At 35.2% G+C, this 17,643-nt stretch overlaps 1 protein-coding gene across 3 annotated transcripts in view; it reads right to left on the bottom strand.

Moving 5' to 3' along the window:
* Positions 1-17,643, bottom strand: part of CWC22 (CWC22 spliceosome associated protein homolog) — a 62,238-nt gene that overhangs the window by 19,420 nt on the left and 25,175 nt on the right. For all 3 annotated transcript variants that reach the window (XM_059877876.1, XM_005202288.5, XM_002685271.7), the window contains exons 5-12: positions 16,464-16,703; positions 10,730-10,858; positions 8,201-8,369; positions 7,871-7,924; positions 5,547-5,682; positions 5,242-5,448; positions 5,086-5,148; positions 237-341 (exon numbers count right to left, since the gene is read on the bottom strand). In XM_059877876.1, the coding sequence (XP_059733859.1) occupies positions 237-341; positions 5,086-5,148; positions 5,242-5,448; positions 5,547-5,682; positions 7,871-7,924; positions 8,201-8,369; positions 10,730-10,858; positions 16,464-16,703 (1,103 nt within the window). The remainder of the gene's footprint in view (positions 1-236; positions 342-5,085; positions 5,149-5,241; positions 5,449-5,546; positions 5,683-7,870; positions 7,925-8,200; positions 8,370-10,729; positions 10,859-16,463; positions 16,704-17,643) is intronic.

The following is a 17,643-nucleotide window of genomic DNA, read 5'->3' as shown; positions in this document are numbered from 1 at the left end:
CATACTTTTAAAGCAGGCTCTTTCAACCTTGCCAATGCTGGTATTTTGGGCTGGATAATACTTTGCTGTGAGGGGCAATCTTGTGACTCATAGGATGTTTATGAGTCCTTGCTTTTACCACTAGTAACAGCAGCATCTCTCCCAATACTCCACAGATAAAGAATCACTGTTTAGAGGATCACATTAGATTATTCTGGGAGTATATTTTACAATTTTATTTGCAGCTACACTTTTACCTTCTTCATCTTCTTCTCCCTCTTCCTCCTCTTCTTCCTCCTCCTCTTCACTACTTCCAGCATCTTGGTCTGTGTTTGAGTCACTATCTCCTTCATCAAGAATTTCTAAAAGAACAAAGTTAAGTTTAGGAAAACATGAATGAGCAAGGGATATAAACGTACCTCATTCTGGGGAGATAATTCTCAGTTCACTACAACCCACAGTGGTGTAAGAGCTTATCAGCCAACAAAGATGATCACACAGGTCTCATGTTACTACCTAGGTATTCAGAGGGCATTATAACTAATTAGACTAGAGAAAACCATAAGTATAATTCTTCTGCCAGATAGAAAGCAGCCATGAAATAAGCAAGGGATGAGAAGAACAAAGAAAAAGTAGATGAAGGTTTTCCAAAAGAGCAGGAGCACTGGAATGATAAATTAGGAAGAGAAATTAGCATAATCGAGAATGTAGTCAAAATATTACTAGTTCATCACCAAGAAGATAAGTCTATTATAAAAACCTAAGATGAGCAATAGAAAACAAGAATATAGCCTAAGAAAGTTTTCTGAAAGACAAAAAAGACAGAAGAAAAAAAAAAGCATAATTTAGTATTCACTCCCTGATGGCTAAGATGGTAAAGAATCTGCCTGCAATGAGAGAGACCTAGGTTCAATCCCTGGGTCGGGAAGATTCCCTAAAGAAGGTAATGGCAACCCACTCTAGTATTCTTGCCTGGAGAATCTCATGGACAGAGGAGCCTGGAGGGCTACAGTCCATAGGGTCATAAAGAGCCGGACACGACTGAGTGACTAACATATTTAGGTAGTGAATGAAATTTAAATAGTAGTGAGACTTTTATTAAAATGTATACCTATTAAGTAGAACATTATAATTAATTGATAGAATTTTCATATGTGCAATAGAAATGGAAGTCTAAAGACCTTTAAAAAAAACCGGAAAGATAAGCACTTCATTGGACTGTCATTTCTTAAAATACAACTCACATTCAGAACTATTCAAAATTGTGATGTAAAAGACTACATGAGGTCTATCATCATGTTAACAGTAATAAATGACAAAAACTAGAATCATATTTTGCCCAATAGTATGTGTTCCGTAAGTCTGACAAAAGATTTTACAAACCTGGCCAACAATCCCTCTTTGCATTTTTATTATAATCAGACAGATTTTAATACAGTTTTGGGCCAACTAATTTTTAGGAAAATTCTAATTTCCTTATATTTAACTAAATAGTATAAATCAGGAGTCACACGTAATGTTAGCATAAACCCACATACTAGAGAAACAAGTCATTTTACAAAAGTGGAGAGTTGTCATTCAGCCCTTAGCTGACATACAAATCTCTTCAAGAATATTTCTAACCAATGTGACTGCAAGAAATGATCTGCAGTGTCTAGTTTATTATTACATAATGTGGTTCAGACAGACCTTTAAAAGGGGAAACTATTTAGTATTCAACAGGAGGAAGACCGGCACTCCTGCTGTTTTCCCAAATGCTGTAAGACCTAAAACACAAGTACACCTAGGTCACTCTAAGGTGCTAATTACTAAAGCTGTGCCCACTTCCTGCCGCGGTCATTTTTTTTAATGCCGACTCTAGAAGAACACTTTATGAAAGAATGAAGGTCAAATGGATTGTCTAGCTGTTTACATCATCCTCTCTTATCCCTTCACTTTAGAATCTACTTACTAAAATCATTTAGGCAATGACAACTGGATTTTATTAACTAAATAAAGCAGTGGTTTCCAAGTATGGTCTGTGAATCCTGGAGGAAACCACTGAGACCTGCCAGGTGGTCTGTGAAAGTGAAAGTGAAGTTGCTCAGTCGTGTCCGACTCTTTGCGACCCCATGGACTGTAGCCTATGAGGCTCCTCCGTCCATGGGATTTTCCAGGCAAGAGTGCTGGAACGGATTGCCATTTCCTTCTCCAGGGGATCTTCCCGACCCAGGAATCGAACCCAGGTCTCCCGCATTGCAGGCAGATGCTTTAACATCTGAGCCGTCTGTAGGTCAAACTATTTTCATAGTAATACCGAAATATTATCTGCCTTTTCACTGTGCTGACATCTGAAATAAAGACGCAAAGGCAACAGGAGTTAAAACCTGCTGCATCCTGAGCACAATCAAGGTATCAAGCTGCACAAGCACTCATTGTACTTTTTGCTGCCACACTAATGTAGTAGGAAAAAAGTTTCATTTAAGAACGCCCTTGAAGAAAAAATATAAAATTATTAATTTCATTAAGTCTTAGCCCTTGAGTATTGGCATTTATAGTAGTTTGAGTAAGAAAATACGAAGTTTATATATAGCACTTCTGTTAAAAGACAAATGCACAATGGTGATGGTTATCTCAAGGAAAAACACTTGTGTGACAGAGGTGCAAGATGAATTACTTATATTTTTCATTTTTACTTTAAAAAATGGCAAACAAACTAGAGTTATTAGGTATTTACCAGATATTTTCTAAAATATAAACAAAGTAATACTGTTATTTCAAGGAAAATAACCAACAGTTATTTTCAGATATTTGCCACAATCATCAAATGAGTCTTCAAGAGAATATCAGAATTCTGGAAAACACGTATCTATTCCTATGAGCTTGACAGCTTCCCAAAACATTAAGATTTTTCTGATAAAGACAGGTGGTAATATGAATAAATGTGATTTTTTGAGAATATATTAATGTGTCAATTTAATTTGGATAATGTTAACCCGTTAATACTTGGAAGATGTGAATAACTTAGTGCATCAGTATTTTCCAAATGACTGAGGAAACATGTTACAAAATCATGCTTGGGTAAAAGATCCATTCAAAGTGACAGGCCAACAGATTTTAATGTTAACAAAATAGGAACATTAATGGATGTAATTTCAGGTTTCACAGTGCAATCAAATCATTAGAAACTACTAGCTATTAAATATTTAATCGGAATAGTGTTAAACAGAAATATACACAATTATAATTCTGAAAAGGCTATACTCTTCCCTTTCCAACTACATGTCTATGGTGAGGTTAAATTTCCTTCATATATTTCAATCAAAACAACCTACTGCAACAGAGTAAAATCAGAAGCAATATGAGAATTCAATTTTCCCATTAAGCCAGACACTAAATTGCACAAAATATTTAAAACATACCATTCTTTTTCTTAAATTTCTTTGTTCATAATTATTTTTATAAAAACATGTAACTTTTGCAAATATGTACTAGGTTTATTATTGTTATTTTGAAATGACCTAGTATTTTTTATAGTCTCCCTTTAAATTTCTAGTAAGTAAATGTCAATAGATATAACCCACATAAACAAAAGCTCTTTGGAATTCTCAATAATTTTTAAGAGTATAAAGGGATCTTGAGACCACAGAGTTTAAGGAATGCTATAGTAAAGAAAAATACTACTTTCTTGGCCAACTGCCAAGAACCTAATAAAGAAATGGATGGGGAATTCCCAAGTATAAAAAAAGGAAGGAAAAAAAAACAAACCTCTATACCAGGTATAATAAGAATTCTACAAAATTATTGGTATCGTTTAGGGAGACTATGGAGAAGGAAATGGCAACCCACTCCAGTATTCTTGCCTGGAGAATCCTGTGGACGGGGGAGCCTGGTGGGCTGCTGCACAGAGTCGGACACAACTGAAGCAACTTAGCATGCTTGCATAGCAGGGAGACTATAGAAAAAGAAATTCATACGAAAAGAACAAAATAGATTGAAGGGGTTTCTCTATGTTTGGAAACTAAATTTATTAGAGAAAAAGGAATCTGGCATGTCCCTATTGTACCAGATTTTAGGATAATGTATAAAATGGGAAGCTTCTTACACTTTTACTTCCCCTTCAACATTCTCCTTCTAAGAATGATTAAAGCACAGAATGCAGCAAAGACAGAGTTCTACATCTCTGCTCTCTCTTCCGAGGAGCTTTCAGAGCTGTAAGTATTTGTTAGGTAAAATCACAACTCAAGGAAAATAAACTTATAAAATTATTATAGAATTATAATACGTAAAATAATATAAATAATTATATATTAGAATGATGTAAGTAGCTCTGAATATTAGCTTTAGTAGAAAAATAATGACACACATTAAAAAAAAACAGTACAGTGTCTAAATACATGCTCTGTGGTAAGACAAAGTACTGTATTTTATTTATCTTTACACAAACATTTACTCCTGTATCAAAAAAGTAACTTACTCTAGGTGACTTAGCTAGTAATGGCAGAAACAAAATACAAACCATTATCTAAACAAACAGTGCTTATGGTATACTAATGATGTTCAAATGATAATAATCAATTTATCCATGAAGTATATTAAGCTACCATGATTGATTTTATCAGAAAGATATAAATCTGCCCTCAAGAAATAATGAAGTGTAGAACTTTATAACACAGTATAGCACTTAATCAAATACTAAATTGGTGGCAATTTAAGCAGCAACTCTTAACTGGAAGTGAGGTTAAATAACGGCCATTGTAATACATGGATATTTCTTAAGAGGGATGAAGCTGAAGAGTTACATAATTAAATAGAGAAAGAGGAGAAGGAAAATGAGTTAAATAATTTAAAAGTAATACCATGGGTAGGACTTCCCTGGTGGGCTATAGTCCTAGGGTTGCAAAAGATTCTGACATGACTTAGAGACTAAACAACAGCAACAACAACACCATGGATAAGCACTAGAAAGAAAAATAATGCATGGGCAAACGGTGAAAAGAGAATGGCTTCACAGAGCAAAGATTCCAGTAGGCAGGGGTCAGAGTGATCTATACCATTCTATCAGTATCACACAATTAAGTAAACTTCTTCTTTTAAAAGGAAATTATTTTTTAAAGTTCTACATACCCTTCTTAATAGCTCTGTACTTCTCTTCATTCTCCATAAAATTAGGATCCATCTTGAAAACATCTCAAAAATAAATAAACACAAGTTAAGTTAGTGTTTATTTTCGATACTGACATTTGTTTGTATGCCACTTCCCAATGCCCACCCCTGACTTACTAAGAACATCTTCTGGATTATAGTCGTCTTCCAGAGGAAGCATATGGGTGAACTGATCATCTTCTTCCACTAAATCAAGTCCTTCTAGGATAACAGGGTGGTCCTTGAATCCATCCTTCCTTACAGCAAACATCACTTCAATCATATATTGAACCCTTTTGTCAATTTCAGACTCATGGAGAATGTTTCGAAGCCGTTCAAATATAGCTAAAGTTAAACACAAAGAAAATAAAAATAAACACAAAGCACTACATATAATAATACTCAAACTAAAGCTCAATCTCAAACCAAGGATATATATTTACCATTGATCCCTCTTGGTGACACTTGTGTTAATTTGAGACCACATTCCTTAAGAAAACCAATAGCTACTTCAACACTGTCATCTGTTGGTCTTTCCAGAAGCAAAGTGAGCATTTCTAAGCATAAAACTTCATGAGCCTTGAATAGAAAGAAGACATACAAAATGCTTTCACCTGTATTAATCTACTACTGATGGTAATTTTAAAAATTAGTAAGTCTAGTTTTTACAGTGATGGTATTGTACATATGATGAGCAAAGTTTCATAATGTACATAAAAATACTCCAAATATGGGATACAATTTTTCTTTCACTTCCGTTATGCATCTACAAAGAATTTCCTGATGATTTTTCCAAAAATCTTAATTTACTACACTGGATACTGGATTACTACATCTAGTTCTACTGGATAGAACTAGATGATTTATCTCTAGCAGAAATATTCCTCTTATACTCTCTATAATAGAAAGATACATTATCTTTAAGAAATGTCATAATTAACCTCAAAATAGAAGTTAAAGTCATTTATTAATTTTTAATCTGAGATATTTTCATAACTACTATATGAAGAAAAGTAACATGATTCTTTTTATAATATCCTCCTCCATGATCACAACTCTATATCCATTTCACAATTCATTCTCTCAGCAATTCTGTTAGCAAACAGTTCTTAAATTACATGAATACTAGTTTTCTCAGAAAATTTCTTTCTATAGTTTATAGCATACAATGACAGTTTTGAATACTTCTATTTTTATTTAAATCAAACTCTACACTGGCCATGGTCAAAGTTTAGAATTTTATAAACACCACCAAGTAGAGAGGGAATAAAAGTATATCGAGAAGCTTTGCTGTAAAAGAAAATGGACTTAGGAAGCGTGTTTAAAAGACCATACATATGCCTTTTAAAAACTAGACTCTTACTTGAGATGGAGAGACAACTTAGGAAAATATCCTCTTCATATCTAGCACAATATCAAAAATAAACATTGCATTTATTTTGGGAAGACAGGCAAGATTGAACAGTCTTACATTAGGGATAAGAAAATACTGCCCTGTACCGCAGTTTGGAAGATGCAAAATACTTATCATTTTAACTGGTTTATGTGAATGCCAAAAATATCTCCAAGTATAATATATATTCAAAAAGTGAAATATATCTGTGCTGTTATAGTCTGTGAAATTAGGTTTACAGACATGTAAAGTTATGTTTCTGTGATCTTAAGTAGAAAATTATCATTGTAATATGACTCGGTTAAAATCTAAAAGGTTTCTTAAAGTGAGTACCAGAATTTCATGTAGCAAAGAATTAAAATATTATTAAATGTTAGAGAAATAAGATTAAGTCTGTCTTCAAAATTCTTCCTCTTATTTATAGATATAATTTTTAAAAATAATACATATCTGAAGGAAAACTGTGAGTATGGACAAGAGCAATTTTACTGTTTTCATTTTTAAAATGTGGCTCAGCTGGTAAAGAATCCACCTGCAATGCAAGAGACCTGGGTTCAATCCCTGGGTTGTGAAGATCCCCTGGAGAAGAGAAAGGCTACCCACTCCAGTATTCTGGCCTGGAGAATTCCATGGACTGTACAGTCCACAGGATCACAAAGAGTCAGACACGATGAGCGACTTTTACTTCCCCCTGGAGAATGGAATGTCAACCCACTCCAACATTCTTGCCTGGAGAATCCCAGGGACAGAGGAGCCTGGGGGGCTACAGTCCGTGGGATTGCAAAGAGTCAGACAGTAGTGAGCGACTGACACATAACCTAACTTAAGATAACAAATCAAAACTCTCAGTGGATAAATAAAAAAATAAACACAAAAACTAAATAATAAAATGATAAATTTTTGCATTTAAAACAGATTAAAAGTATTTAGTACACAATATTTTATAAAATGATTCTAAGAATATGAGTATTTACATATACCATGTAGTTATACATATGAATATACATATATATATGCAGTTGTGGGGAATAGCATTTTTTAAAGAATATCAGCTGTTAGGCTTTCTTGAACACTAGGTACAGGGAAAAGAGAAGAAATAGTACCTTTTAAAATAAAAACACATTATAGTCTTTGAAGGAAAAATATGCAGTTAAGTAACCACGTAGAGTATTAAGAGTTTGATTAATTTACTAACACTTGTCCTGGGTTCCTCTTTACATTAAAAAATGCATTTATTATAGTTCTAAAATTAAAATATCATTCAAGATACTTTTCTGAAGGACTGTAAGTCAAAACAAAGTTCTCACTGAAGTGGCATCAAGCCTGTGGTCTAATGGCACTGAATGGCACCAAATTTTGAAAATAATTACTTACCACATTTTGATTAATAAGATGTGCCACAAATTTTGAAGCTGTCAGACAAAGTGGCTGGAAAGGGAAATTAGAGACAGTTAATCTATAAACTAAAACAAATTTTCATTTATCTATAGTCTACAGTTTACTTACACACTCTACTTAAAATATGTAACATGCAAGGTAATTTTAATGTGTTATAAAATAAAAATTAGTATATGTGAAAACATGACATTTCTGGAACAACAGAAATCAACATCGCTTACTAAGGTTGATTCTTAATTACTATGGTTGATACGGTTTATTAGTCTGTTATCTGTAGCAGTCTACCTACAAGTCGATTACATATACCTTATCATTTCTCCGATAGCCTTTTCGAAAATTAAGAATTAATCTTTTGAGGATTAACTCTCCAATTTGTGGAAATTTCGAGTTGATAATTGCCACTAATGCTGCATAAACATGGGTGAAGATTGGAGAAGCACTCTGTGCTTGCAAAACAGATCTGGATAGCAGGCCTCTGGTTAAAAGAGAAAAGAAAAGGAGTCAACAATACTCACTGATTTCATTAGAAGGAAAAAAATTCACCTAAAATCCAGCTATATTCAGTTCAGTTCAGTTGTTTAGTCGTGTCCGACTCTTTGCGACCCCATGAATCGCAGCACGCGAGGCCTCCCTGTCTGTCACCAACTCCCGGTGTTCATCCAAACTCATGTGCGTCAAGTCAGTGATGCCATCCAGCCATCTCATCCTCTATTGTCCCCTTCTCCTCCTGCCCCCAATCCCTCCCAGCATCAGGGTCCTTTCCAATGAGTCAACTCTTCGCATGATGTGGCCAAAGTATTGGAGTTTCAGCCTCAGCATCAGTCCTTGCAAAGAACACCCAGGACTGATCTCCTTTAGGATGGACTGGTTGGATCTCCTTGCAGTCCAAGGGACTCTCAAGAGTTTTCTCCAGCACCACAGTTCAAAAGCATCAATTCTTCCACGCTCAGCTTTCTTCACAGTCCAACTCTCACATACCATACATGACCACTGGAAAAACTATAGCCTTGACTAGACGGACCTTTGTTGCGAAAGTAATGTCTCTGCTTTTGAATATGCTATCTAGGTCGGTCATAACTTTCCTTCATCTTTTAATTTCATGGCTGCAATCACCATCTGCAGTGATTTTGGAACCCCAAAAAATAAAGTCTGACACTGTTTCCCGATCTATTTCCCATGAAGTGATAGGGCCAGATGCCATGATCTTAGTTTTCTGAATGTTGAGATTTAAGCCAACTTTTTCACTCTCCTCTTTCACTTTCATCAAGAGGCTTTTTAGTTCCTCTTCACTTTCTGCCATAAGTGTGGTGTCATCTGCATTTCTGAGGTTATTGATATTTCTCCCAGCAATCTTGATTCCAGCTATATTACTTCTCTATAAATCATCATAAGAGCTAAATCAGAACTAAAATTTCACTACCTTTATCTAGAGGAAGAAACTGTCTTACTAATAAATTAAAACTGATTTTGAGGAAATAAAATTTCAATCTGTACTTATATAAAATAGATTTAATATAACTTTTTTCAAAATTTTTTCTCTCTAAATATAAATCTTCTTTTCCAGTTGTGTTCATTACATCTATTCATGAATTTAAGTTAACTTCTTATATTAATTCACTTAACATTATCAAAAGTGAAGGGAGAAAAGACCTGCTTCAAAAGTACTGAACTTTGACTTAAAGTAAAATTTCCACTATGAAATTTTATATGAAATTCATATAAATTAATTCTGTGATGAAAGACAAATTGGGGTGGTTTCCATCTAAAAGACAGGCTTAAGTCTACTGTTCATGAAAATAAAAGTGAAAACAATATTCCTGAGAGATAAAGACATACGTAAGCACTGAAGAAATAATGCTAAAACAAGGACAGGAATATAAAAGGTTCTACCTTCTAACTCATTTTGAAATGCACATGTTTCTATCAATGTATACATTTGATAAGAAGAGAGATACAAAATGGGCTAACTGAAGAGTTATTTTTAGCAATGTAATAACAAACAATATTTGATTGTCAAAAGGCAGAAAAACTATCATCTGTCATACCTAAACCTGATACTCATCGTTATCAGGTTTAGGTATGACATCTGAATCACTAGAGTAGAAACTGAAAAAAGATAACTCAGTTTATAAACAGTAACATCTTAAATTACTCTTCTAACTTTTGAGTCTGCTTCTTTCTGAATAAAATGAGAGTGCTTTCCCGTGGCTGCCTCCCGGTCACCTTACTAACCCCCACCACGTGCTACACCTTACTTTATATATATATATATCCCAAAGTTTTGCACTGATGATCTGGGTCATATGGGAAAATAGTCCTCAGATTTTAAAATAAATAGAACATAGAATATTTCTATTTCCTGATGAGTTAAAATATCACAACTACTTAGAAACCACACAGAAAATGGTTGTTATTCCCTTTTGCTTTTCTAAAATTTATTACTTATCTTTCTCATTTCTTTCACATTCCTACTTTGCTTTCATTAGAAATTAAACTGGTGTGAGGAGCACTTTGTGTATATATAAAGAAATTAAATATTTATTTTTATTCATGCGTTTAAATTATTGGAAGTATTCAGTCAATAAATAACTGTGCCAAAATCATTATATGACATCAAAGCTTCTCAAACAGTAAAAACCCCACACAAGCTCTAATAGTTGAGTTTAAGTTATTTGTTAGTAGCTTACATATTTATAACAACTGCATTTTAAATACTCCTTGAAATTTTCTTTGAAATAAAGTAGCATAATAAATGAATGATTACTTTTCATGTAGATATTACTTTCCATTGAAAAAGCACTATGAAATACTACAAATAAAACAGCCAATGCTTACCTTCCTCTGACTATATTTTCTTGAAGAAGTTCTTGAATAATAATACCGATATTGGAAATGTTGACTTTGTTGATCAGGCCATTGATAGATTTCTTCAGGGCTTCCCAGCTCATCCTCTGATATGCCAAGCTAAAAAGAATTGATTTTAATAAAGATGAAAATTCAGTCAACAATTACAACAAGAGGTTATAAGAACACAAAAAATACTTAGTGTTCCTTTATTTTTGAAATAATTTTCACAAAATGACCCAAAAGAACAATAAAATATATGAACACGTGGATATAGAAATTACACCTAAACCATATCTTATTCTCCATATATGTTATACTCATTTACAAATTCCTTTTAATAACATAATAAAATAATACAAGGATATGTAAGGATAACATTATTCTTATGTCCATATATGTGTGTATTAGTAGCTTGGTCGTGTCCGACTCTTTGCAACCCCATAGACTGTAGCCCACCAGGCTCCTCCATTCATGGAATTTTCCAGGCAAGAGTATGAATGGGTTGCCATTTCCTTCTCCAAAAGGAACTATAAAAAGAAAGGAAGTGAAGTCGCTTAGTCATGTCTGACTCTTTGCGACCCCATGGACTGTGGCCTACCAGGCTCCTCCATTCATGGAATTTTCCAGGCAAGAGTACTCGAGTGGGTTGCCATTTCCTTCTCCAGTCCATATATATTGCAATTTATAACATTTATTAGTTAGATTCAGTACATGCTTATTTTATAACACTTAATTTACTAAACTTGCCTTTAAAGGAAATGTTTTAAAGTAAAAGCAACTATTTTTTATTTAAATTACAATATATAATACCTAAATATAAGCTGTAAAAAGGAAATTTGGTATTATGTTCCTTCTCATAAAAGCATGACAGAAGAAAAAAATTAAGTGTTAAACCATAAAGAAATAGTATTAATCATAGAAAAAGGGAAAGTCATACAAAATCATGGAACTGAAAGACTGTACTAAGTATATTAAAGAACATCTGTATATTTAAGCAGTAGTCCCACAGGCTTATTAGCTGAATGCTAGATGGCTACACTGTTTTTTTTTTTAACTTCGAGCATAGGTAAATTATTTAGTCTAAATGGGTTTCTTTAGGTTGAACTCGGTAATATCTAAGGTCTTTTAAAGCTCAAATTCTACAGTTTTTATAATTATTTCTCTGTGGAATATGATTTCAGGTGCAAAAAGTCTCAACCTTTCCTTATATTTCTCTGGCAGTCTGGTGAAGGTGATGAACTTCTTAGAATAATGTGTAAAAATATATAGGATAACAAAGGATACCAATCATATTGAAATAGAGCTTTCAAAGGATGAAAACAACAAAAGTTTGATATTCTATGTGCTTCTTAACACATTATGTAGCAAGAACTGGTAGTAGGCATAATAGCTTCTTTAATTCAAGTAGCATAAACGGTATTTTGAGGTATTTGTAACAAATAGTCTGTTAATACTATGGTCTGCTGCCTACATTCCTGATAGAAATGTTAAACTACATCAATTTTAAAAGATGCAATTATTTCCAATTCACATTCATGGACTGCCTGAATTTTACCCAATGACCTCTTGAAAGTCTATAGGTTAAGATTCCCTGTTTTGAACTTTCCTACACTGTTGATGATTGACTATGCCAAAGCCTTTGACTGTGTGGATCGCAATAAACTGTGGAAAATTCTGAAAGAGATGGGAATACCAGACCACCTGACCTGCCTCTTGAGAAATCTATATGCAGGTCTGGAAGCAATAGTTAGAACAGGACATGGAACGACGACTGGTTCCAAATAGGAAAAGGAGTGCGTCAAGGCTGTATATTGTCACCCTGCTTATTTAACTTATATGCAGAATACATCATGAGAAACGCTGGGCTGGAAGAAACACAAGCTGGAATCAAAATTGCCAGGAGAAATATCAATAACCTCAGATATGTAGATGACACCACCCTTATGGCAGAAAGTGAAGAAGAACTAAAGAGCCTCTTGATGAAAGTGAAAGAGGAGAGTGAAAAAGCTGGCTTAAAGCTCAACATTCAGAAAACTAAAATCATGGCATCTGGTCCCATCACTTCATGGAAAATATATGGGGAAACAGTGGAAACAGTGGCAGACTTTTTCTTTTTGGGCTCCAAAATCACTGCAGATGGTGACTGCAGCCATGAAATTAAAAGACGAAGGAAGTTATGACCAACCAAGATAGCATATTCAAAAGCAGAGACATTACTTTGCCAACAAAGGTCTATCTAGTCAAGGCTATGGTTTTTCCAGTGGTCATGCATGGATGTGAGAGTTGGACTGTGAAGAAAGCTGAGCACCGAAGAATTGATGCTTTTGAACTGTGGTGCTGGAGAAGACTCTTGAGAGTCCCTTGGACTGCAAGGAGATCCAACCAGTCCATCCTAAAGGAGACCAGTCCTGGGTGTTCATTGGAAGGACTGATGCTGAGGCTGAAACTCCAATACTTTGGCCACCTCATACGAAGAGTTGACTCATTGGAAAGGACCCTGATGCTGGGAGGGATTGGGGGCAGGAGGAGAAGGGGACGACAGAGGATGAGATGGCTGGATGGCATCACCGACTCGATGGACATGAGTTTGGGTAAACTCCAGGAGTTGATGGAAAGGGAGGCCTGGCGTGCTGCGATTCATGGGGTCGCCAAGAGTTGGACACGACTGAGCGACTGAATTGACTGACTGACTGACACTGTTGATGGGAATGTAAACTTGAGCAGCCACTATAATGAACAGTATGGAGGTTCCTTAAATAGAATTACAATATGATCCAGCAAACCTACTTCTAGACATACCTCCAGAAAAGACAAAAACTCTAATTTGAAAAGATACATGCACCCCAATGTTCACAGTGGCACTATTTATTAACACAATAGTTAAGACATGGAAGCAACCTAAGTGTCCATCAACAGATGAACATATAAAAAAGATGTAGTATGTCTACACCATGGAATATTACTCATCCATAAAAAAGAACGGAATACTGCCATTTGCAGCAACATGCATGAACCAAGAGATTATTATACTAAGTGAAGTAAGTCAGAGAAAGACAAATATTCTATCGCTTACACATGAAATATAAAAAAATAATACAAATAAACTTATCTACAAGAGAAACATTCACAGATACAGAAAACATCTATGGTTACCAAGTGGAAGGCAAGGGAGGGATAAATTAAGATTATGGGATTAACTGATACACATAAACAAGAATTTACTTTGTAGCACAGGGAACTATATTCAATATCTTATAATAAATAAAAGAATCTGAAAAAGAATATGTAACTGGGTCACTTTGCTATATACCTGAAACTAACACAATATTATAAATTAACTATGGTGGTGGTGGTGTAGTCGTTAAATTGTGTCCAACTCTTACGACCCCATGTCTGTAGGCTGCCAGGCTCCTCTGTCCATGGAATTCTCCAGGCAAGAATACTGGAGTGGGTTGCCATTTTCTTTTCCAGGGGATCTTCCCAACCCAGCAATCAAACCTAGATCTCCTGCATTGCAGGCAGACTCTTTACCAACTGAACTACAAGGAAGTCCCCAAATACTTTAATGAAATAAAAAAAAAAAAAGAACTCCTGTTTTAGAGTGCTATACCAGGTATATCAAGGAGGTGGTGGTGAGAGCTGTCTATACTGGTAAGAAACCGCATTTTATCACCGACACTGTCATCAGCAAACACTGAAGATAAAAAGCAGATGGCAGTTAATTTCATCACTGTTTCTAAATTCTCTATAGATTGCACATTCCCTTTCTGCCTGCATCTGAGGTGGAACTCCTCCTGCCCTCAACCAACCCTTTGGTATGTTACTATACAGAGTAGTAAGCTTTATAGATTAACAACTAGCCTGATCAACAAGATACTGCTGATACATAATCACAAACTCTTCCATTAAACTTTGGTCAACAGACAATAATCAAGTACAACTGTACTTCTTAATTAGGAAACCTACAATTAACCTGATTTAGTATCTGCTGAGGAAAGACTACACTTCTGTTTCCTTTATAGCCTATAGGCAGAGTTCAACTGTATATAAAATTATCTTCTAAGAATCTACTTAAAATTGCACATATTATGGATTCTGCCCGCATTAAAAAGAAGACTCAGAGATTAATGACAATGCTTTCAATCTTTGACAGTTAGGATTGCTTTGAATGGGGTCAGAGACAGTACATATTTTTCACTAATACTTCCACTACTGCCTGCTATAACAGCAGCATGCCTGCATGATCATGAAGCTCCCAAAACCCACACAAGCAACTTTCAAATCCCTTCTCTACATAACACTGCAGGCATCACTACCAAGTGCTAGTCTATGAAACATAAAGAAAAACTTAGTGTTTTAATGTCATTTAAACGTCCCCTTCTAGCTCATAAATTTTTATACTTTATTTCAAATATTTATAACTTATTTTATAAAAATGACGTTTCTACCTCAAGCTAATTCTTACAACAAATTTATATTTCATTTATATAAGGTTCTCAAGTACTCTCAAGTTGCCATGAAAATACACAACAAAGATGTAGAAGACTTTCTGGACTCAGCTGGAATTGTTTTTCTTATAAGTATACCTACCTTCTATCCCAATCTTTTTCTTGACTACCTGGCAACTGAGTGATCATTTCAATCTTAGGCCACAGTTTTCCTGGTTATTATCTCACTTCACTAGAGAAAAAGGCCTTGAAAACAGCTGCACTTTTCTACATAGTTTCTCATCATTTCAATTATTTTGAAAAGGGAAGGAAAGGTACTTAGAGAGAATGGTCACATATGAATTTTGATTATTTGCCTCAGTGTGGCAAAAAACTGTAAGATGTTATGGTCTAAAAAAAGTAGGGAAAAGAGAAAACTGTCAACTGCTTCACAGGTTAGTATAAGGGCTGACAAACTACACCCAAGAGCCAAATTTAGCCTACAGCCTGTTTTTGCAAATAAAGCTTTATTGGAACACAGCCATTCTCATTTGTGTACATGTTTTATCTATGGCTATATTCAATAAAATAGTGAAGCACGCATCCTCAAGTTACGTCCAGCTCTTTGAGATCCCATGAACTGTAGCCGGCCAGGCTCCTCTGTCCTTAGCATTTCCCAGACAAGAATACTAGAGTGGGTTGCCCTTTCCTCCTCCAGGAAATCTTCCCGACCCAGGGGCTGAACCCACGTCTCTTACATCTCCTGCACTGGCAGGTGGATTCTTTACCACTGTGCCACCTGGGAAGCCCTATAATGGTGAAGGGGAGTAGCTACAACAGACAGGATAATGCACAAAGCCTAAAATGGTTACTATCTGTCCTTTTATAGAAAAAGTTTGCCGACTCCTGGTTTGGTATAATTAGAAAGATCCATTTTAGTTCTAAAATAGTACTCTTGATTATCAATGAAAAATGGACACCACTAATAAGCATACAACTACAAAAGGAATGGTTTGAAAACAGTAAAAGAAAAAAAAAAAAAGATAAGTGACCTTTCCTCAGACTTTTCCACTTATTCATGCAGAAAGTAAAGACGTTAAGAGCTGCTGTCAGGGAAAATATTAAGCAGAGCTCCAGTGGAGCTTCTGAAGGCAGGAAGGAAAGAAGTATAATTTGAGGTCTCTATCATTATGGACTCTGCATGTAAATTCTCAACAGTCAAGGTTAATTGGAACATAGATGACTTTTTTCAGTGAGAGTGTCACCGCCTTATATACTTAGTGGTATTGACATGCCTGTTTTTATCTGTAATCTGTTCCTGCATCATTCTGAGTTTTGCAGGAGGAATATACGCTCCACCAGTGCGAGTAAGAAGAGGATCCAGCTCCTCTTTCTTCTTCTTTGCAGTAGGTTCATCCTGAGCAGAGGAACTCTGGGTTACCGATGGTTCTGGGCTTCTTCTCCCAGGAGATGGTGATTTCCGGGACCTCTTCCGATCCACATCTCTTTCTCTGCGTTTCTCTCGGTCTCTACTTCTGTAATACATGTTTTTGATGGAGAAAAGATGACACAAAATACATTCTTAAATGAACTGCATACCAAATGAGTGAGACCATTTGGGGGCCACAGATTCAGATAAGGAAAAGGGGTTTGGTAGTGCCTCACAGAGAAAATGTAACTTAAACTAGGTCATCAAGGCTCGAGAGGATTTACATTGCGGGCAAGGTGGTGAGGGGGTGGGGGTGGGGAGGGGAGGGAGGATAGCATTCTGCAACTAGTAGAAGACAGAATAACTACTAAAAAATGGAGCAAGGTTATTTAGGCCAGAATAAGTCAAAACAATAAAGAATAATGTATAACAGCAGTTGGAAAGATGAGTTCGACTCAGAATATGAAATCTTAAAAGACAAGCAACAGACTAAGTTTTTTTATCCTGCAAGTGATAAGAAATCATTAATAATTTGAGTGGGATAGTAACATGAAAATAGTATTTTCCAAAGACAAATTGGCCTGTGATGTATGTGATAAGTTGCATAAAGGAGAAACCAGAGTTAACCTCCAATAATAGCAATTTAGGAGTGAGACTGTTATCATAAATTGTAATTTGTTTCCTGATAGGACTGGCAATTTATTATAAATCTCAAAATATCAGAACCTTCTGATTATTTTAGACAATGTGAAAAAATAAACCATTTTCTAGCCACAAAAACTCTTCCCTACTAATGCAGGTGACTACCCTTTGTAAAATGATTATATAATATTTTCAAACTATCAAGAAATAGCAAGAAAGAATGAATCTTTGCTGTCTGCTCTCTTTCCCCAGTGAGAGTTTGTCCACTTGGCTGCTTGCTACATACATCTGCCTAGAAGCTCCGATTATTCTGTTCATGCTTTGTGTAATCACGAGTTATATGAATAACTATCACTGTACTACCAGGAAAGCACTTAGTAGATTTTACCTAAATCTAGAGGGTA

Source organism: Bos taurus, chromosome 2, assembly GCF_002263795.3.
Source record: "Bos taurus isolate L1 Dominette 01449 registration number 42190680 breed Hereford chromosome 2, ARS-UCD2.0, whole genome shotgun sequence".
In the NCBI taxonomy this organism is placed as follows: Eukaryota; Metazoa; Chordata; class Mammalia; order Artiodactyla; family Bovidae; genus Bos; species Bos taurus.
This window is presented reverse-complemented; position numbering and strand designations above follow the sequence as displayed.